Source organism: Tetrao urogallus (genome assembly GCF_951394365.1).
Source record: "Tetrao urogallus genome assembly, chromosome: 7".
Lineage (NCBI taxonomy): Eukaryota > Metazoa > Chordata > Aves > Galliformes > Phasianidae > Tetrao > Tetrao urogallus.
Genome location: NC_136820.1, coordinates 29,361,244 through 29,382,759, shown reverse-complemented (window position 1 = coordinate 29,382,759; position 21,516 = coordinate 29,361,244). Strand labels below are relative to the sequence as shown.

Below are 21,516 nucleotides of genomic sequence, written 5' to 3'. Positions count from 1 at the left end.
GAAGTAGATAGATTCTATCTGTGCATTTTAAGCTCTGCATGTTTTTGTATTTACTACAACATGCTAAACAAACTTCCTTTTAAACTGCTTAGGAAATTTGTAGGAATAAAATTTTGATAATAAAATAGAAAAAAATAATGCATTCACTAAAGTAAATCATTTCTGACCTTCTGAGCATAATCCATTTTATTGACAAGCAAAGTTCAGGTTGCTGTTTCTGCTGAGTTGTTTCAGCATTTTAGGAGCTGGATCATTAAGGTCACGCGCTTATAATTGTTAACTTCACTTCCACAGCATATAGAAGTTTAGTTGAGACCTCGGCTGAACTATTGGCTAACACAGGAATTCATTTCTAGAATTGAGAGTAAAGTTCCAAGTTCAGCCATAAAACATACCATTTGAAGTTAACAGCATTTGTGCAAAGTAATTGGGTGAGTTTGGAGGCTGGAGCCAGAAATCACCATGAAAGAGCCCCTTTTGTGCTCTACGTGGGGCAGAGGGACTGTCTCCTGTGTGGTTGTGGCATCCCTTGAGCATTAAACCCTGTGATGTACTTCCTGAGCTCCTTCTTCCCTGTGTATGAGGAAAAAAGTAGTGAGTGGTTATATTCACTGAACTGTACTGAATTTTTTGTTGGTTTTCAGCTTGTAACCCCTAAACATAATTCCTTGTGGAAGTGTGGGAGTAAACTGAGACCTTAGGTCCAAGTAACACAAAATATATCTCAAATGAAATAGATACTGCTTCATAAATGTCAGTTGTGAGCTTATAAACAATATCTGTATCTGAAACTTCTGAGTAAACACTGTATCTTATGGTTTTGTGGACCATGACATCTGACATGCTGAACTACAACCTTCATGACAAAGGAAAAACTATAAATCTTTTTCATTGCAGTGAGTGAGTTTACACTAGGAAAAGACATGTTTGCTTTTGAGGGTTGTATTCTATTCATTATTTTGTATCAAGGAAAAATAGGATTTGGGGAAGGAGAATTTAGTTTTAATACTCAGAGCAGAGATTATGTTGGTCACCATTATGAGGATTAGTACAAATTGGGGTTAGGTATTCAACTGCCATGAGGAGTTAATTAGATTTAACAGTGTTTCTATTTCTTACAACTACTGAAAATCTTCTGGAGATGTTGTGTCATAAAGGAACTGGGATTGTTTAATCTGGAGAGGAGGAGGCTCAGGGGAGACCTTATCACTCTCTACAACTTCTGAAAGGAGGTTGTAGCAAGGTGGAGGTCAGCGTCTTACATAATTTTGCCTCAGGCTACATATTTCTGTTTTTCTGTATTTTCTATAGTGTTCATTTTTCTATTTGATTTACACTCATCATTGCACAATTCAGATGTACCTATCAACCAAGCAATTCACTAAAATGTAAGAGTTATAGAAGATGAATTTTAGACCGAGATTCACTTATCATTGCCAACTTCACTCACGTTTGTGACTAGATTGAAATTTGTGTCTGTCTTTAAAGACGGTATTTTTTCTAGATAGGAAAATTGAAATTTGAAAGAATTTTTAAAAAGATTTTAAAAAAAAGTCCATGGGCATTGACTTATCTCATCAGGAATAGTTACCTACTGTTGGGATGTACTACTGTAGTGTTTCATACTGAATTTGAGATTTTAAAACAGGAGAGTGCTTTCACTTGTCTTGCTTAAATAAATTCTAAATTAAGCTAATTTAGTATTTTCTAGGTGGATTACTGTCAGTTTAATAACACAAGCAAACTCTGTGCCTCCTGCTTTCAACCAAAGTGGATAAATGCTTTTAAGCCAATTCAGACCTCAGGAAGACTGAGAGTAGCAAGATATCATGTTGCCCATCAGTAGGAGCAGTTACCATACTTGGCTTGTTCAGCTACTCATTTTAATCAATTTTCAAGTTACTGATAACAATGCTGAATGCTGATGTTCTGTATTCTAGTCTTTATCCTGAGAAGTTGTCTGAATTATATGTGTGTCATGCCCTCTACTCTCTCAGGTCTGTGTTTTTGCGTCAGTAACGGGAGCAGTCATGTTTTAAAGGATGCTAATGTAGCTGGGCACTAAGGAAAAGAATGACTGATGGTCAGAGTGTTTTTGTTTTGTTTTGTTTTGTTTATATTTTATAAGACAGTTTTGTAGTCATTACCTCAATTTGTTCCAAAGAGTAAAGAATCCAAAGCATACTCAAAGTATGTCTAAAAGATCCTGTTAATATCTCCTTTTCTCTCTCTTTCTCCAGCTCATTTTTAGCTAACACATTGAGTTTTGTTTATGTAAATTTTATTAAGTATTATTAAGATATTTCCCTTTCTGTCTTTGTGATCAAGACAAAATATTTTTATCGTGCTCTGATTGGTGTTTCTAACCATGTCTCATAGTTTTCATGTATTGAAGTCCTAAGAGTCTACATCAATACTGATGTTTTTCCAGAGTCCTGTTCCTCCTACCATGGCAGCAATATGGGAGATGATGATATCAGCATGTGGTCAGGAGCTGCAGAGGAAGGACTGCTGAGCCAACATCTTGCAGAAAGTGGAGTGGAATTAGACCCTGAAAATGAAGAACTGGTTCTGAATATTAGTTCTCGACTGCAAGCGGCTGTTGAAAAACTTCTGGAAGCTATCAGTGAAACTTCCAATCAGGTAGTGTGTGATCTAATAGTAATGTGTTTTGAATTTTGTGTGTTAATGTTTTTGTTTTGTACTCTTTATTTTTCTCATGAATGTTTTTTTTTTTAATGTGCCTAAAATCTATATACTCATTTTCAAAGCTGACGCAATGCTTCAGGTGCCTATTCCAGAAATTCTGCTTCAGCATTACTTCACTGATGAATTTAGATTCACACTGGGAGTTGGGTATGGACTACAAAGGATGCCTGAATTTAGGCGTGTTTATCCATCTGGAGTGGTCTTTCATTCCTCATGGTCATTTCACATTTTGCTGCGATCCAGAGATGAGACAGGAGGTGTCAGAGCACATCTAGCAGACCCATTTGGAGGGAGAGGTATGAAGGGAACTGTGCCTGGTTCACTTGATATTTTGGTCAATTAATTCATCAAAAAGATGGAGCTCTCTGACTGCCACTTCTGACTATGATTTTAACCTGGCGGGTTAAACACATGCCTTTCTTGCTATCAGGAAAGGAGTCTGCACTCCAGTTTTCTAGTGTGTGTTTGAGACATGTGGCTCATGGATAGCTTCCAAAGAGGCAGCATATGGATATTGCTTTCTTCTTTGCTGTAGGGGTATTTGCATAGTAGGATTTTAGTTTCTCTCTGGAGTATGTCTCTGTTAATTGAAGTTTGAAGGTATACTGAGAAAATACTTGGTATCTCACAGTCTGTTCTTAGGTCAGTGTCATTTGAAAAACTCAGTCTTTAAATTCAGTTCTTTACCAGAATTCAAAGGCTGTAATGTGCTTTGTGCTACAGACCCATATGTGAGTTAACAGGCGATGCAGACAAACAACTTCAAAGTGTTGCAGTAATTAAGAATTAATGCTGCAACTATAGAAGTATGATCAATTCTCTATTACAGTTGGTGTTTCTTGTAAATATATTGCTGCTGTTTAAACACAGTAGTTCTGTACATAAATGATTTTATTTTTGTGACTGATGTTTTTAAAGTACTTTTTATGATACCTGTGAAAATAATCAATATATTCTAAGCAGCTTATTTTTGTTTATTCTCTATCGATCAGAAAGATTTATTTTACCTTCACAACTTTGTAGCTGAGACTTTGCCAGTATCTGTTGCCATTGTCTTGTTGTACTGTTACTGAGTTACACACAATTCCTGTATATACTGAGAGTTTGTATATTACATCTTTAAGTTACTTCGTGAAATACTGCAGGATGGAAAAAGTAGCCTAAATCAATCACAGAGAGAAAAGATTTTTAACCTTTCCTCTTAATAATTTGTGTTGTGCATATAAACCACTACGCATTTCATAAAACAAACTTTAAAGAGTGAGAGAAACCTGGCAACATCTTCAAAGTGACTGCTTGAGACCTGTCTAAACACACATTTCAGACTGAAGTGCAGTTTGAATCCTTTCAGACAAGACGCGGAGTGGGTGTGTTGTAATTCAGATTCCACCTGCTGGTGTTATATACAGGTAAATAAATCAGGCCCCTCCCCTGTTCTTCGGCTGGGAGATACTAACAGAAAGTCTTGAAACAAGCAGAGTCTGAGAAAGCTTTTCCTGTTCAATTAACTTGAAGAACAGGAATGAAGGCGAACAACAACATCTCTGTATTTCTCTTTCATTGGCCGTAGGGGAGGTGGAAAATCATTTTTAGTTTCTGTTCTGCTACCGTGCTTGTCTGCTGAAATGTACCTGCTCAGGTAAAACAAAATCGTGCTTCCCTGCTGTGGAAATTACCTGCCAGCTGCCACTGGAAGATTTGTGTTGCTTTTTCATGTGAAACTTCTCCAAGGAGGATTTTTAGGAGTGACCATATGAAGTTTTCATGCATCTCCCCCTTGGATTTCTGCTCTCCTCAGTTACTCTTCTGACCCTGGGGATTCTCAGTTGGTTTGTCGCTGACAGCACTGATGCATATTCTCAGACTGCTAAATGTATGTGTTCTGTTACAAATTTCTCTTAGCAATTTCTAAAGGCAGTTTAGCTAGTGCAAAATACCGATGTGGCAGTTAAGAAGACAGTGACAGCAGCTTTTGGAAATGGATTCTTACCGCACGTACTGGGCAGCTAATCTGTTGAATCCTCTGTGGACAGAAGGCCAAGAAGAAGACATTTATGAGGTTGAATCTCGTGTGCCTTTGCCATATCCTTTTCCTTTCACTGAACACTTGGATGAGAATAATTCCGTAGTTGTAAATACTGCAATTTTTCACTTCAAACACACAAAAAAAGGGCATATTTTAAAAGTTGTTTCTAAAATTTCCTTGCCTACACCACCTTACTCAGTAAGTATATATATATATGTATTTTTAATATCTAAATCTGCTTAAATAGAAAAGAATGAATGCAGTGAAAAATGCTGTAAACTTGCTATGTATTGCTAGTGAGCATTTTTCGTAGACAGTTTTAAATGAACTCTGAAACAGCTTTGGTTATAATTTTTTTTTTCCAACAAAAGGAATTTAGCAGACATGGATGTTTACTAACTTGTATAGAGTTAAAATCTTTTTTAAAAGTATGTCAATTATACTTACTACATTTTTTTTCTCTATGAATTATTTATGAAGGGGAGGGAGGGCACTGCAATCAGTTAAACTTCTTTTGTAGCTCTCATGCAGTGAGTAGTACCATTAACTAGCACAAGCTTGCTGATGGCTTCTAATGATCCCATGAGAGAGTTTTTGTACTTGAAAAATAGTGCTCATGTTTCTGTTTCTTTTTGAGTTTTTTTTTAGTATTATCTGGAATATTACCTTGACTTGTAATTACTGAAAAGAGCTGGTGAACAATTTTTGAGTTTTACCTAGTGCTGCATTACTGTGCATGTGATGCATTTCAGTAAGCCTTTTTTGTTGTTTTCTCCATGCAGTAAACTTGTTGTGTACTTTTCTTTTACTCAGAAGGGGCTCTGAATTTAAAATGCAGAACTTCAAAATGTAATAGAGTAAGAAGGCTCTACAATTTTTAAAATATTTTAACCCAATGCAAAAATTCAACTGCATCTGTTCCATTTTTAAACTCTTGTCAGAGTGCTCCTATTCAAGGTAATGACGTCCATCCATAAAGGAATGCTCCAGAAATTAAATTAAGTCTTTGGATTCACTGTATTACAAGAGAGAATTAATGCAGAAAAGAATGTACTCAGACATTCTTTTCAATGTTGTTTCAGTTTCAGTTTATTTATAAGTGGATAATTTTGTGTGTAACATTTTGTAAAATATTCCTAACCTGTTTTTGTCTGGGATTTTAAAGCAAGCTAATTGTGACCTGAGGTGAAGATGGTCAGAAAGCCATTATTTTTAAAGAAATTTGAGAGATATTTGTTCAATATAAACTTAGCAAAGCCAAAAAAGTTACTGTCTTACAAATATTTGCCTGTTATCCATAATATTAAAGGGGAAAAAATGGGAGAGAAGCAGGAAATATGCGTTACTTCCTTTTCTGAAGTTAACATGTTGTCTTAGTTTGAGTACTGGACACACCAAGAACTCATGCCCCATTCAGATCGGTCAGTTTGTATTTCAGTCCTTCCAAACCTGGATGTAGACTGTATATGTTAATAGTTGAGAAGTATAGGTCTTCTTGGTAATTGGCCCATTTGTTATTACATATTTTGTGTAATTAGTAGTTCATTATCTTGGTGTCTTCTTTCATCTTTGTGTTTAGAGGAGAAAGAAATGGAAAACTTAGGTCAGTTTATATCAAAACTTCTGCTAGTTTTATGCACTATGTTTAGCTATTCTAAGCATATGGTGCATGATAGCTTACTCACATGTATATTTACTCGTGTAAAGAAAGGTGAATCTAGAGTAAACTCATAAACCTGAAATTACCGGAACAAAAGACTCGTATCTAGCCAGGTAGCTCATTCAGTTCAGCATGCTGAGAACTGTTTGTTTGCATATGCTTTTATACAGAATGTCTTCCTGTTCTTGTCTGTGAATATGTGCTGATCTTATCCAATGTCCACTGAAATTATGTAGGAATTCTCATCACACTGTTAAGCCACTATTAATGAAATATGAGAGAGAGAACAGTTATTTATTACAAGATATTTAATTTATCTAATCTCTATGGTTTTCCCCTCTGGTAGCTTGAACATGCCAAAATTACCCAGACAGAACTCATGCGAGAATCCTTCAAAAAGCAAGAAGAGGCCACAGAGTTTATCAGGTATCAGGAAGAGCTGCAAGAACGTCTCAGTGAAGAAACTAAAGCCAGAGAGCAGTTGGCTTTGGAGCTTAGTAAAGCTGAAGGTGAGTTTTTAATCTTTGCACTGACTAATCTATTAACTGGGTAAAGAAACTTCAAATTAGATTAGTTTCTTAATGAACTTCAGAATCCTACCGCTGTGTAATTCTGTTCAGCAATTTTTTAATTACTTTCCATTAAAAATAATAGTTTGGATATGTGTTGTTATTCTCAAAATTAATTTATTTTGTTCTGTGCAATCAAACTGAAGTATTAGCAACTTAGAGTCATAGAACATAACAATTCGTGTCGGAAGCCTGCTCAAAGCAGGGTCAGCTAAAGCAGATTTCCCAGAGCTGGCCTATTCTAGTGTTTCATCACCCTCAAGGTGGGGATAGGGAAGGAAAAAAATTAATCTTACATTTAAATATAGTTTCTTGAATTCCATTTTGTGCCTTCTGCCTCTTGACTTTAACTTAGATCCACAAAACAGAGATAAAAACATGGAAACTTCAGGCTGAATTTGGTGATACAGTGATTATGTATTTCTACTTAACTTTGTTTGATGTGATGTTTGTAAGCATATTTGCAGCCACATCAAGAAGCAATTAAAAATATTAATGTTCCAGAGTGTTACAACCAAGGAAATCTAACATCTTTTTTGACATCAGAAAAAAATATAAACAGATCTAAAGGTTTTAATACCTTTTTTTTGTAGTCAAAAGGCCTTATTGTCAAAGCAGCCTTACTGCTTCAGTAGTTGAATGTTTTGTTTCCATCTAGCATCTCTATTATTATCTTTATATAGCAATTGGTAACTGACATTGGGAAAAGTTGCAAAAAACATCTATCCTGTATGTGAGATCCCCATAGTAATTAGAAAAATAATACATTAGTTCAGCAGACTTCTCTGTTTCAGAGTGGGAGCAAGTAGTTTCATAGCTAAATTTTATTGCTAGAGAATGCCACCTTGCCAGCTTTCCTCTTCTTTTTAATTAGATAATCCAAGACGAGTTCACATGCTATTAATAGTTGTGACACACATAACTGGAAAAGAAATGTAGGTTTCTAAGCCATGTCTCTAAAATCAGGGACTGTTAGTAGCTTTATAACTCCTTCAACCTTTCTTTGGTAGGCTTCAGAAATCAATGCACCGTTTTGTCTGCTGATATAACAAAACAGAAATGCCATACAACTCTTTTTTTTTTTTTTCCTGCTCATTGAACTGAGCTGTAAGCATAGTCTTACAAAGCCAAACTACATTCTCTTATCAAATTCCTTAGATAGGCATGCAAAACAATGTCCAAGTTGAATATGTATCTGATGGTACTCTGTCTTCTCTTGATATAAATTTTGTCGTTTCTGATCATTTCTTTCTTATCACAAAAGCTGCTACAGCAGAGATGTTTTCAAAGCTCTGGTGTTTTAGTGGCATCAGGTATAACTTACCTAACAAATGTGATGGAAAAGCTAACACCAATCAGTTTGTTCACTGACACTGAGAACGCTGACAACTTAAATTACATCTCTCTAAAAAAAAATACTAATAAACACAGGTGATCTCTTACCATCATATAAGACTTTTTTGTACCTTTTTGATTAGCATAAGCACTGTTTAAACTCTGGATGCCCTCTCAGTCTCCAATCTGCTAAGTACTCATTGTGAGCATCAGCTGCTGGGAAGTGACTACTATAGTTTGCAATGTCTCAAATTTTTTGAAGTGCAGTTGATAATGTTTCTCAAGCATTGGAATGGACTGCCCAGGGAAGCAGTGGAGTCATCATCCCTGGAGGCATTTGAGAAATGTGTGGATGTGGCACTGAGGTGCATATTTTAGCACTGGGAGTTGGTAGCTGAGGTTGATGGTTGGACTTGATAATCTTGAAGGTCTTCTTCAACCTGAAAGATTCTATGATTCTACTTTAGTATATTTTTCACAAGTTTGCCCCTCATAGTGGCTCTTCACTCTGAATCCAAGTCTGGAAAAACAGACTGATCAGCAGTGCCTGATGGATGCTATGCATACGACCAGGCCCAAACTGTATCTGCAGAAAATGCTGTTACTTAATTTTCTTGTTGATAACTTTCATCTGTTTCTTTCATGGATTTAAGTGCTCAGAGCAGTTCCACATTTTTTATGTTGAAATCCAATGGAAACATCAATAGTTTCCCTATGTTCTCAAGCTATATTTAACACTGGCTCAAGACTACATATTTACACTGGCAGAGCTCACTTGAGTATTGGAAAAAATGCTACATTGGTTCAGTGGGCTTAGTAAGACAAAACCTGTAAGATAGGGGTCTGTGTCCAGGTGACCAGGCTCAGACGTTGTATAGCTGATGTCTAGACTGTCCTCTAGAACCACCCATATCAGAGATGAGAGAACACACCTTACCATGGAAATCTGTGAATCTTGCCCGCAGTTTTCCAGCAGTGCACTCTCCATGTTTAGTACTTTTACTGCACAATGAAATATCTTCAGACACAGCATGGCACTATCCACATGAACTTATCTTCTTATTATATTATCCTGAGTTTATTACATGCTTTTTTTCTTGCTTTTGAGTGCTTGTTTGCTACCAAGGTTGACATGCAGAAAGAAATAGTTATTCTTGGTTACGTGGTGTCCTTTTGATTGTTCATTGAGTAAGAAGAGAAGAACAGGAACAGAATTTTTCAAGTACTGAGTATCTAACATACATGTGCGTTCATGTGAGATTACTGCAGTGACTTGACCGTGCTAGAAGTCCAAATTCTTATTAAATCTACCTAAAAACTGATGTTCTACAGGCCTCATTGATGGTTATGCAGATGAAAAAGCATTTCTGGAAAAACAACTGCAGGAAAAAATAGATGTAATTGACCATCTTGAGCAGGAACTACTGTGTACAGGTAACAAATTGCAGGAATTAGAGGCTGAACAGCAGCAGATCCAGGAAGAAAAGGAGTTACTCGCCAGACAGAAGGATGCCATGAGAGCAGATGCGGGGCCAGTTGAGCAGCGTATGTATTCCCCACAGTCTTTCTATAAGATTTTATTATTTTTAAACAAAATAATGAGTGATCTTGGTGAAATTGTTTGTTTCTTTGTTTTTTACCTCTTTTTAATCTTTAATAAAAATATGATGTGGCAAAATGTGATATTTTCATACCTAGTACCTAATGTTATTGAGATAACTTTACAGAATGTTTGAACAAAAAAATGAGTGTTGAGCCATTGTAGATGTTCTTGTAGTAAACAAAAGCTTGATACCTTTGGAAATCCATTATTTATATTACTGCTGAAGATGAATATCTCCAAGCTGGCACCTGTGTATAAAAATATTGGTCTAAGTATTTTTGAAACGGAGTTTCAGGCACTAGTGAGGTTATCTGCCAGAATGTGATTGAATTACACACGATGTCCATAGTTATTTTAGGCATCAAAGGTATGCTCCTGTATCAGATTCTGTGTTGGAGGAAGAATGGTGCAGGAGTTGCACAAGGAAAGGCTGTTGCCAGTACCAAAATCTACTTACTCAGTTCTCCAGAAAGTGAAATACAGAAATCAAAAATTAAAATAATGGTGATGGCAAAATTTTTGGATAAGTATCACATCAAAAATATCACATCAGTTTAACTAACTGCTTACTTGGGGGGGAAAAAAAAGCATTTGCCTTTATGAAGTAAATATGTCTTCTAATTTATTAGCTTAAGAAAGACTTAATGTTGTATGTTTGAAAGGGAAGAAAATTGAAACAGTGGTAGTTATGAAGTACTATTCCTTTGAAAATTGCAGTGCTTGCATGAAATTAGCATTTTACTTACTGTCTAAAAGTTTATAGCAATTTATGTCTCTAGTTTTGTAAATTTTATTGATTTTATTTTATTTAAATTTTATAGTGAAATTTTAATAACAGCCAGTCACTACTTTACTGTAAAGAAGATTCTTGTATGTGTCTCCCATTAAATTGTTTTATGTCTAAATATTTTCAACTATAGCAACTGTATGGGTCCCGTAAGGGTAAACTGTTTAGGTACTTACCTCATGCATACCAGAATAACCTGCCTCATTCCCTAAGTTACCTCAACAACTTTGTCATTAAATGCCACACTCTCTTTGGCTTCATTTTCTCTTACATTGTTGCATCACAAGAAAACTACAGCTGGCATGTAAATTACTTTGCTTCTTTTTTTGTTTTATTCTCTCTCTCTCTATTCTCCTAGGCCTAGTAGATGCTGCAGTCGATGCAGCTTCCCAAGCAGGTGTGTTTGTATGTTGCATGGCCAATCCTGTAACTGGGTGGAAGATTTAGACGTACTGACATTGTTAATCAGGATTATTGGGCTTTTGGCTTACTGACATCACTTGTAATTCTTACTGGCCTGCAGCTTTGATGTTGTATTTCATACTCAGTTTTACATTTTGCTAACAACGTTTCTTATTATTTCTATGCATAAATAAGCAAATTCATTAATAACCATCATCTTATTCACTTACGAATTACACATACCTAGTTGATATTGGAGGCATATTTTTGTAGGGTTTTTTTTTTTCACTTTTGTTTCCAAATATACTGAAGTTTCGTTTTAATATCTAAACAATGTGTTATACAGACATACAATGGTTACCTTAAAATAAGAATTGGTTCAGTATGATGTAAGATGATGGTGCCTAAAGGATATTTCTTCTATATTGATTGTAAATTGTACTGTTTCTGTCTAATTATCAATCATGTTTTAAAGACTCTCCAAATGTAATTGCACTTTACAGTTTGGATTTTGCCTCAAGGGATGCCTTAACGGTTAGTTAACATGTACTTCAATGGGCTGTGGCTTAAGAGTCTTAATAGTGGTTTGGGGCTTTACTATATACGTGTGCCAGCATTTTCGTGAGGAATCAGAATTGGGCGTTCAGTCACTGATTTTTGCAAAACCTCAGTTACAGATCAGTAATTTCCCCCTCTGCCTGGCAATCTTGCTAAGACTTTCAGTATTTCCTACAAATTATTTCTACATATCGCATTAAATGCTGAAGCCTGGGAGCGGACTGATTTTAATCATCCTTAGGAGGAGAAAAATATTGGGTGTCCTGCATTTCCATAGCTAGCCCTTGTGCTGACTAGCTATGGTTCGAATCTGTATTTTTCTTTTCTGTGCCAGTTATACAAAGACTGTTTAATCTATGTGCAACTTAAATGGGGAAGTGATCTAATATCATTTCACTATCAGTCCTCTGAAGTCTGTCTAAAGGACAGCAGTGTTGGAATGAATTTGCTATAATGATTATCTTGATCACTTCTCAAAAGAAAAAAAAAAAAAAAAATTCTAAAAATGAAAAATAGTAAAAACCCAAACCAGTTAATGTCCTTCTGCAGACTACAGCATGGATATATACAGCCTTGGGAAGTGGTTTTGTTTCATAACATTGAAAACTATTCATATCTAAAAATAGCGTGTGATGATTTTATTATAACCAGAATTACTAGAGGAAACAGAAAAGCTAATGAAAGAAAAAATTGAAGTACAGCGTCAAGCTGAAAAAGAATATGATGACCTTCAGAAGCAAGTGAAAATCTTGGAAATAGACTTGGAGGAACAAGTCAATCGTTTCATAGAGCTAGAGCAAGAAAAAAATGCTGAGCTTATGGACTTAAGGCAGCAAAACCAGGCTTTGGAGAAGCAACTTGAGAAAACAAGAAAATTTCTAGATGTAAGTATGGTGAAAGGAGTGTTTCATGAAGGTGGGTGGGTGAGCACTTGCGCTGAGGTTTGGTTTAGCAGTAAATGCTTGGTGGTTGTTGTTTGTTTGTTTGTTTTCAGCAAATACCTGGAAACTGAGGTCTGCTGGAATTAATTACTCAGTTTCAGTTGTATTTTGAAATAGAAAACATAATTTCTCTAGCTTTCTTTTATATTTTTAATATACTTTTTTATCATAGCATCTAAAAATCTATCTCTAGATATTAAGCTACTTCTCCCAAGCAGTTATATGTGCATTTGCCCACATTCACAATGGTGGCTGCCTCTTTAATGTACCCAGTTTCTTCCTTCCTACAGGCTGTCTCAGCCATTTAAACAATACTGTGTTTTCACCATCACACCGTCATCTCTGCAGTCATCTTTGCCCAATTTTTTTCCTGTTAAGTCTCTTATACTTGGGACAAAACTATTATTTCTGTGCATTTTCAATAGATTCTTAACTGCAAGTAAGGTGTAACAGTTTCATACAGAATACCAGACTCTGACACCAGCTGATCTGTCTCTAAGCAATATTAAAGGAGAGATCTTTCCAGTTACTTCTTACCACACTTATGTTTGCCTTATTTCATTTTCTACAGTTACCTGCTTATTTTTCACACTGAATCTAATGTGTCATATGACAAGATTTAGAAGTTAAATTTTTCTTAGCAGTCCCATTGTCATAAATGTAGTACAGAATTACAGATAGCATGTACTGGAGAACTATGAATTTTGGAGATTTTTTAATTACAGAATTAGAATTCTGATTGTTTTATTCCAGTTTTCTGGATTTCTGCAAAATGTTTTGTTTCTTGACAGAAGCATTCCTCTTTTTATCAGATACTTGAGATAATTTATTTTAATATATCTGATAAGGTCACTCTGTAAAACAGACAAACCTTAAAGGTGCTGATTCACTGGATACTGGCAGTTGCATACTATTTCCTCTATAATAATACATTTCACAAATATCAAACTGGAATATAACAACTGGAATTGGTCAAAAGAGAAACTGAAATTCAAAATTTGAACAATTTATAATTATTTGTAATCTTGGTGAGCTTTTGTGTCTTGTTTAGGCATTATTTTATTTGTTTGGGGTTTTCTTGGGGTTGTTCGCTCTTCACCAATATTTGCATAATTAATTCTTAATTCCTATTCTTAATTCATATTTATGCTACATATATTGAAGACAAGCATTAAGAAAAAAAAATAAAATAAAATATTGACTTATTGCCATTCATGTGGGGTGCCTGGCATAGGAGAAACAAGACCGTCAGTTTTGTGAAATAATACTTGGTTAATCTGTGCTGTCTTCATTTTTTTAACAAAACACACGAACTATGAAAGCTGAAAGAGTTTTAAGCCATAGCTGCAATAGGTTCTGCTACATCAAAACAGACCTGCTGATACCGGCCTCACATTAAAAAAAAAATACAATATAATAAGATATTTAATTCAGATACTTTTAAAAATCAAATAGTGTATCGACATGATTCTGTAACTTCCAGGAGCAAGCAGTTGACAGAGAGCATGAGAGAGATGTGTTCCAGCAAGAGATACAGAAGTTGGAACAACAGCTGAAGGTTCCACAGAGGAGTCAGCCTGTCAATGAACATCAAAGCAGAGAGGTCAGATGTTTTATTACTTGTCATTTTATCTTACATATTCACTGTATACAACTCTTAAGGTATTGCAATTGAGCTATTTTATGGTGTACCTAGTCTACAAGCATTTACAAGCCGGGAGAGTATACCCCCAACAGATGACTGTGCTGCGGGAGAGCTCTGTTTTGGAGTTTTATTGGGGCTGCTTAGTAGTAAACATATACCCATGAGGATCACCGAGTCCAACTCCTGGCTATATGCAGCACCACACAAAATCCAAACCCGAAGTCTGAGAGCACTGTCCAAACACTCATAGAACTCTGACTGCTCAGGGCTGTGCCCACTGCCCTGGGCGTTCCAGCCTGTTCCGTGCCCAGCACCCTCTGGGTGCAGACCCTGTCCCTAACCCCCAGCTGCCCTCCCCTGACTCAGCTCCATGCCATTCGCTCAGGCCCTGTCGCTGTCACAGAGAACAGAGCTCAGCGCCGTGAGGAGCTGCAGCCGCCATGAGGCCTCAGCCTCCTCTGCTCTGGGCTGAGCAAACCTGGCACCTCAGCCACTCCTTATACATCTTGTCCTCCAAACCCTTCACCATCTTCGCAGCCCCCCTCTTTAATAGTTAACGTTCTTCTTGCATTGCAGCAGCTGGAACTGCAGCAGTGCAGAGCTCGCCTGGTGGCACCCCGGCGTACAGTTGGCCCTTCTGGCTGCGCTGCTGACTCACGTTCAGATTGCCATCAACCAGAACCCCCCAGATCCCTTTCTGTGGGGATTCTTTTAGAACTTCCTGGGGTTGGCAATTACACAGCCCCCTAATTTGTTAAGATCTTTTTGCAAGGCCTCTCTAACTTTGAAAAAGTCAAAAGGTCCTCTTGATACAGTGACATCCATGAACTTACTTAGTATACCTTCATGTCCTGCATCCACGTCATTTATGAAAACGTTAAAGAGAACTGGCCCTAAAATGAAGCCCTGCAGAACCTCACCTGTGAATGGCCTCCAGACAGATGTACTCCATCACATTTATAACCCTATGAGCCCAGCCTGTAACACAGTTGTCCACCAATTCTGTTTGGTCCTAACCTAGCTGTATACTGGACATTTTGTTGAGGACACTGTGAGTAACTAAGGCAGTACTAGAGAGCAAGTGATACAGCATGGAATACTTGACTTCTTTGAGAATGCTAATAGTATTTGTTGTATGTAACACTACGATGTCTTAATTTTGCTACTGTTCCACCTAAAGAATTAGAATTTCATTACAAGAAAAAAAAAAAGGGTTTTTTTTTCTCTATAAAAGATGAGCGCTGATACTATTGCTAGCAAACCCTTTCAATCTACTACAGTATATTCATCTTCTTTCTGTATTGTCACCAGGTTGAACAATTAACAAATCATTTAAAAGAAAAAACAGACAAGTGCAGTGAGCTTTTGCTTTCTAAGGAGCAACTTCAGAGAGATATACAAGAACGAAATGAAGAAATTGAGAAATTAGAATGCAGAATAAGAGAACTGGAACAAGCTTTAATTATCAGCGCAGATAACTTGCAAAAGGTATTCTTGGTTTAAAATTATAATGTATTTATTCCTTTCTTATTTTCTTGAGAACAAAGCAGTATATCCTTTTGATTTGTTTCTCATTAAACAAGTCAAGTAACTAATTTTAATGCATGTTTATAGGTGGAGGAAAGGAAACAATTTGGCACCATTTTTGTAAAAGGAGAATTACCTCTTGAAATACAACTGCAAGCTGAACGAGAAGCTGTGGACAGAAAAGAAAAGGAGGTAAGATGTCAGTGTAATGTTTCCTCTGATAGTTTGGATTATTTGTTTTTGCTTACTTTTGAATATAGTAAACTATGCAGATAAAAATTTAAACAGATGAAATAGCTGTCCAAATCCCTTTGAAGTTTTCTTGTGAGCTGTAATTGTTGTTATAATTTCTGTTAATGCTTATGAGTTACAAGAGAGTTTCTGTACTCAAAGTTCAGCCCAATTAAGAAAATATTCATAGTGATCTTAGCTGATTTTTAGTGTGTTTTAAAATTTCATTCAGAGACTCAGAATGTCGCCGAGTATATATTCAATTGTTTTTGCCTACCAAACTCTTCTTTTTACAGAAGACATTGCACTTGAAAATTACAGCATTTAATGTTTGCTATGGTTGTCTGTTCTTTTTTCACTACTTGTTTTGTGAGCGTAGGTCACAAACCTTGAAGAACAACTGGAGCAGTTTCGAGAGGAGTTAGAAAATAAAAATGAAGAAGTTCAGCAGTTGCACATGCAACTAGAAATTCAGCGAAAGGAGTCTACTACACACTTGCAAGAGCTTGAACAAGAGAACAAATTATTTAAGGTAATTATGTAACTGGGAAGCCTAGAACTTTATTTTCCCTTCTCAGAAACAAATTCTTGAAAAATGCCAAGATGTCAAATTATTTCTTTTTCTCAAGCGTTTTGCAGTTCAACTTGCAAAATACTAAAAAATGTGTATAATAACTTCTTATTCCATAAGATGTGTTGTTCCTATACCTTAATATTCATACAAAAATATGCAGAAAATGTCATGTATAACTGTAACGTGATTTTGATTTTTTTGTGGGTTGGATTTTTTTTTTGCAGGATGAAATGAAAATACTGGGACTAGCTATCCAGAAATCTGAAGATGCCACCATAAAAGACCATCACTTAGTGGCTGGGAAACTTGCTCACATCATGCAAGAGAAGGAGCAAGAAATAGATAATCTTCATGAACAAATTGCAAAACTGCAACAGCAACTTGAAGGCACAACTGACAACAAAGTACATACTTTCAAAATCTTTTTTCAGAGTCCTGCCTTGTTGCTAGCTTTAAGAATAGTAAAAATGTGAATAACATATTTCCCTTTACAGTATCTTCTGTTCCTGCTTTAATTTAAAAATATTAATGTTTCAGTATCAAACAGTGTTTTAACACTGATCTGCTTTTCCTCCTCCACTCTTTTTATACTGTGAATACATTATACTTGCTTTCTGTTTGTTTTTCTGCATTATTTCTGTTTCATTTTTTGTCTAAAGCTCTTCTTTCCTTATTCTTCTTGTACTTCTGAAAATTTAGTGATGTTTAGGTAGCTGGACTGAATATCAGCATGTGTTTTACCATCTTGTAGGGGTTACCTTCAGTTATGTCCAACAGTGAAACCTGTTAGACTTACTGTTCATTTTAGTAGCTGAACTTCTCGGGAGTTTGTATAAATGCTTTGCCATCATGCTGATGTTGGCAACATATTTAATCCAGTTTTGAAATGTGGTGGTTGTGCAAGCTACAAGCTGTCTTCTCTTGAAAAAAAATAGAGCAAATAAAGCAGATTCATCTTTATGTATTGAGATTTAACACTGATAGTTTTCTGGTACGTTTCAATCATGTGTTCTTATGAAAATAAGCTTCATCTTGCTCTGGCATACTTGCAATTTATACAGGTATAATGAACTTGATTTCAATAGTTACGCTACATATTTTGTATTCATGTAAGTAGAAGAAACTGGCCTCTGGTCTCATATTTTTTGTAGCAAAAACATTGGATATTTTCAGTGGAAGAATATTGCATTCTAATTTTTTAAAACATGAAATTTTTTAGTCGTAAACCTTGTCCCCAGAGCCCAAATTATTCAGTAAGGTAATAATAAAAACTCTTTCACCCCTCAGCAGCTCAGTGTTTAGCAGAACATTTCACTGAGGCGTATTGGATCCACTGCAATGAAATAGAGCTTTGACTGGATAATTTCAATGAGTTTTTGTGTGCTACTTTTACGTATAATGAATCTCAGTGAATAATTAGAAAATTTTGAATTGGATTTAGGAAAGTGCATTTGGAAAAGATCATATTTCAGGAATCTAGAACAACTCTGCTTTATATAATGACCATGGTAAGAGAGTTACATTTCTTGCCTTGAAGAAAATACCTAGGATTTAGGTGTAGTTCATTTTAATGATTGGTTCTTTTCCTGTAGTATAATTCCATTTTCTTAATTTCATCTTCTTACCCTGTTTTGGTTCCCAGAACATTAAATAATTACTGTTTGCTTGTGTATGAGATCAGCATTAAAAAATGAATAGATCATCCTTAGGTTAATCCCTTTCTTAATCCTGTAGACATCTTCATCCCACAAAGTGCTTTTCTTTTAATAGCTCTATATGCCTTGTGTGGCCCTTTATTCTACTGTTATGAAGAAGAGAAGCTGTTAAGCTCACTGGATAGCAGCCAGCTGGGTCGCTGTTCTTTTCTTCTGAAAACCAAGGCCTTGTTCACATTTTCTTTAGTGCTTTTGAGCTTCCTTCAGTCTTGATCACATTTTTCATTTATTCTTAAACCTATTATAATTAATACAAAGTTATTTTAGTGTTTAACTAACTAAACCTAATAAAATCGTGAGAGATAAAGGGAAAAGCACAGCTACTTTAGTAATAAATTTTGTTTTCTTTCTTTCTTTCTTTCTTTTTCTCCTCTTCCTAATAATTTGTAAAAGGCCCTTTTACTGTTCTTAACTATTTTATATACCATAACTATTTTCATTTCACATTCTTCCTTTCAGAATATTCTTGAGAAATTTCCTTTTGTGTTGGTTTTTGTTTGTTTGTTTGTTTTTTCAATTCCAGTGTATAAGCACTGCTCAATTCAGATCTCCAGGCATTCTATTAGGAAAATATATCCACTTATTATTTTGACTTTATAGTGAGTTTTCAGTGTTCTTATATAATCTATTGAGGTATTGCTTCTACTACAATTTAATAAGTGTTTTTTATGGTTAATTTTATAAATCTTACTCTGTCTGGAGTCTGCTTGTCATATTTTTCCTTTTGATAAGATTTAAAAAAAAAACTTGTTAAATTTAGTTTCATGAATCATTTGATTTTTTTTGTGTGTGCTTTTCCCCATTTATTTCTTATTAGAAATGGATATAAGATGGCTTCTTTTTCTCTGTATTATAGAGTCACCAGTCTCATATTTGCTTAGTTACATCCTTCAATGAATTTCTTTGAATTTTATGTCCTTTGCATAAAATTGTAGAATCGTAGAATGTCTTGGGCTGTTTTAATTTTCAGAGGAAAGGAAAAGCTAAATCTTTAGAGTAAACTGTTGGGAAAAAGCATTGTGAACACTGGGACTTCAGCATTTCGTACTTCTGTAAAAATTATGCATGCTTTCTCTTCATTTGATACTTTCACTCCTACATATGGAGTTTATTAAGGTCACAGACTTTGTCATTCCTATGTGAAGGTATCTTGATTGTCACAGGCCTTTACAAGGGATGTGCCATCAAGAAGTTCACTTATAACATACCTTTATTTACAAGACACTGCAAATTGTGAAAAAACTGCTATTGTGAAGTCCAGGAACTGGACTAAACTGAAGGTTTTGTAGTTACTCATTATTGTTGCACAACTTTTTTGTTGTGCTTTTTTGCAGGTTTTTGAAGAACAAAATGAGCATATACGGGACCTTGAAGCCCAGGTAGAATGTCTGAAAAGTGATCAAGAACGTGTGAAGAAAAAGAATGATGAGGAAATAGAACAGTTGAACGATGTAATTGATAAGCTTCAGCAAGAACTGGCAAATATTGAACAAATACCTGCAGATTTCACTGCTTTTCACGAGGACACTGACAGTCTGAAACACACACTTGAAACAGTTCTGGCAGAAAAAGAGGCTTTGGAGAAGCAAGTAGAAAGTATTAATTTAGAGGCATCTCAAACAAAGAATGAGCTTGAGGAAACTAAGTTAGAAATGAACCAGCTAAAGCAAGAAATGAACATTTTAAGAAAAGAACATGAAGAAGTAACAGAGAAGTATAAGTGTGCACTGATGAAAGGTGATAGAGAAAAAACAGAAGTTGGGAGCAACAGGAGAACTGAGGAAATGGATGAAGTCTCATGTGAGATGACAGAACTGCTAGATCAAACCCAGCTCGGGTCTTCTGATGAAAATACAAGGATCACCATTAGCAAGATGGAGGTGCAGCTGCAGCAACTTCAGGCATGCATTAAGGAGAAAGATTCAGAACTGTGTCAGTCCTACAATGAAATAAAAGATCTGAAAGAACAAGGAAAAGCTGAAAGGGAAATGCTTGGAAATAAAATATTAGAACTAGAGAAAACACTCATGGAAAAAGTCGCAGCTGCCCTCGTGAGTGAGGTTCAGCTAAATGCAGTCCAAGAACAAGGGAAATTCTTGAGAGAAATTCAGGAAACTTCAGAATGTCTGGAGGAAGTAAGCAAGCACCCCCAGACAGAAGGTGTGAGTGATATTACTGAAAATGAGGTAGAATCAGAAGTATCACTCTTAACACAGAGGCTTAGAGAGGTGGAGGAACAGCTGGCAAAGACAAATCATAGCTTGGAGCAAGAAAAAGAAAATGTAAAAGTTACACAACAGGAATCTAAATTGAAAGAAGAGAGGCTATTGGAACTTCAGCAATTACTAGAAGAGGTCCAAGAGAAACACAGAAGTGAGATTCAGAAATACATTAAGCAAGAAGAAATGCAGACATATCTGGTAATTATATGCAATTTTCTTTTGGCATGTTTGCACTAAAATCATTTCCTTGTGTGTAGACTGTAACAAATGCAAAACTTCACACAGCTAGCAATAGAAATATCCTGCTGTGTGGAGTAGATCTTCATTTCTCATTTATTCTTGGAGTTACAGGAAGAAAAATATATTATTTTAGATGAACTCTACTATCAATTTTGTTTTGCATTAATTTATTTGCATTTTGAGCATATACTTACTTATTATTACTTTGAACTTGCATGTATTGGGGAGAATCACACTTATGGCAAGAAGTAGACCAATCAAAATGGCAGAATCTTCTGGAAGAAGGTTCAGAATGGATAAGGGAGTGATAGTAGTTTGTCTGAACATTTTTATTTGTTTATAGAATTCTAGAACCACACAGGTTGTCTGTACAGGCTGCCCAGAGAGGCTGTGGATGCCCTGGAGGTGTTAAGGCCAGATTGGATGGGGCCCTGGGCAGCCTGGTCTAGTATTAAATGTGGAGGTTGGTGGCCCTGCATGCAGCGGAGGGTTGGAGATTCATGATCCTTGAGGTCCTTTCCAACCCTGTCCATTCTGTGATTCTGTGAGCTTGGAAAGACCACTAAAATCATGAAGTCCAGCTACCAACTCATCACCACCATACCACTGAATCATCTCACTCAGTGCTACATCTACCCTTTTCTTGAAAATGTCCAGGGATAGTGACTTTACCACCTCCGTGGGCAGCCCATTCCAGTGCCTCACCACTCTTTCTGAGTAGAAATTATCCAGCTAAAACCTCCCCTGGCAACTTAAACCATTACCATTAAGT

The 21,516-nt window shown here is 36.0% G+C and overlaps 1 protein-coding gene across 1 annotated transcript in view; it reads left to right on the top strand.

Moving 5' to 3' along the window:
* AKAP9 (A-kinase anchoring protein 9) overlaps nt 1-21,516 on the top strand; it is a gene marked incomplete at its 3' end in the record, with an annotated part of 100,078 nt that overhangs the window by 60,803 nt on the left and 17,759 nt on the right. Inside the window, exons 22-31 of the mRNA XM_079538353.1 lie at nt 2,432-2,643; nt 6,742-6,904; nt 9,632-9,844; nt 12,301-12,533; nt 14,074-14,193; nt 15,547-15,723; nt 15,850-15,954; nt 16,373-16,525; nt 16,792-16,971; nt 19,617-20,702. Coding sequence (XP_079394479.1) covers nt 2,432-2,643; nt 6,742-6,904; nt 9,632-9,844; nt 12,301-12,533; nt 14,074-14,193; nt 15,547-15,723; nt 15,850-15,954; nt 16,373-16,525; nt 16,792-16,971; nt 19,617-20,702 — 2,642 coding nt within the window. The remainder of the gene's footprint in view (nt 1-2,431; nt 2,644-6,741; nt 6,905-9,631; nt 9,845-12,300; nt 12,534-14,073; nt 14,194-15,546; nt 15,724-15,849; nt 15,955-16,372; nt 16,526-16,791; nt 16,972-19,616; nt 20,703-21,516) is intronic.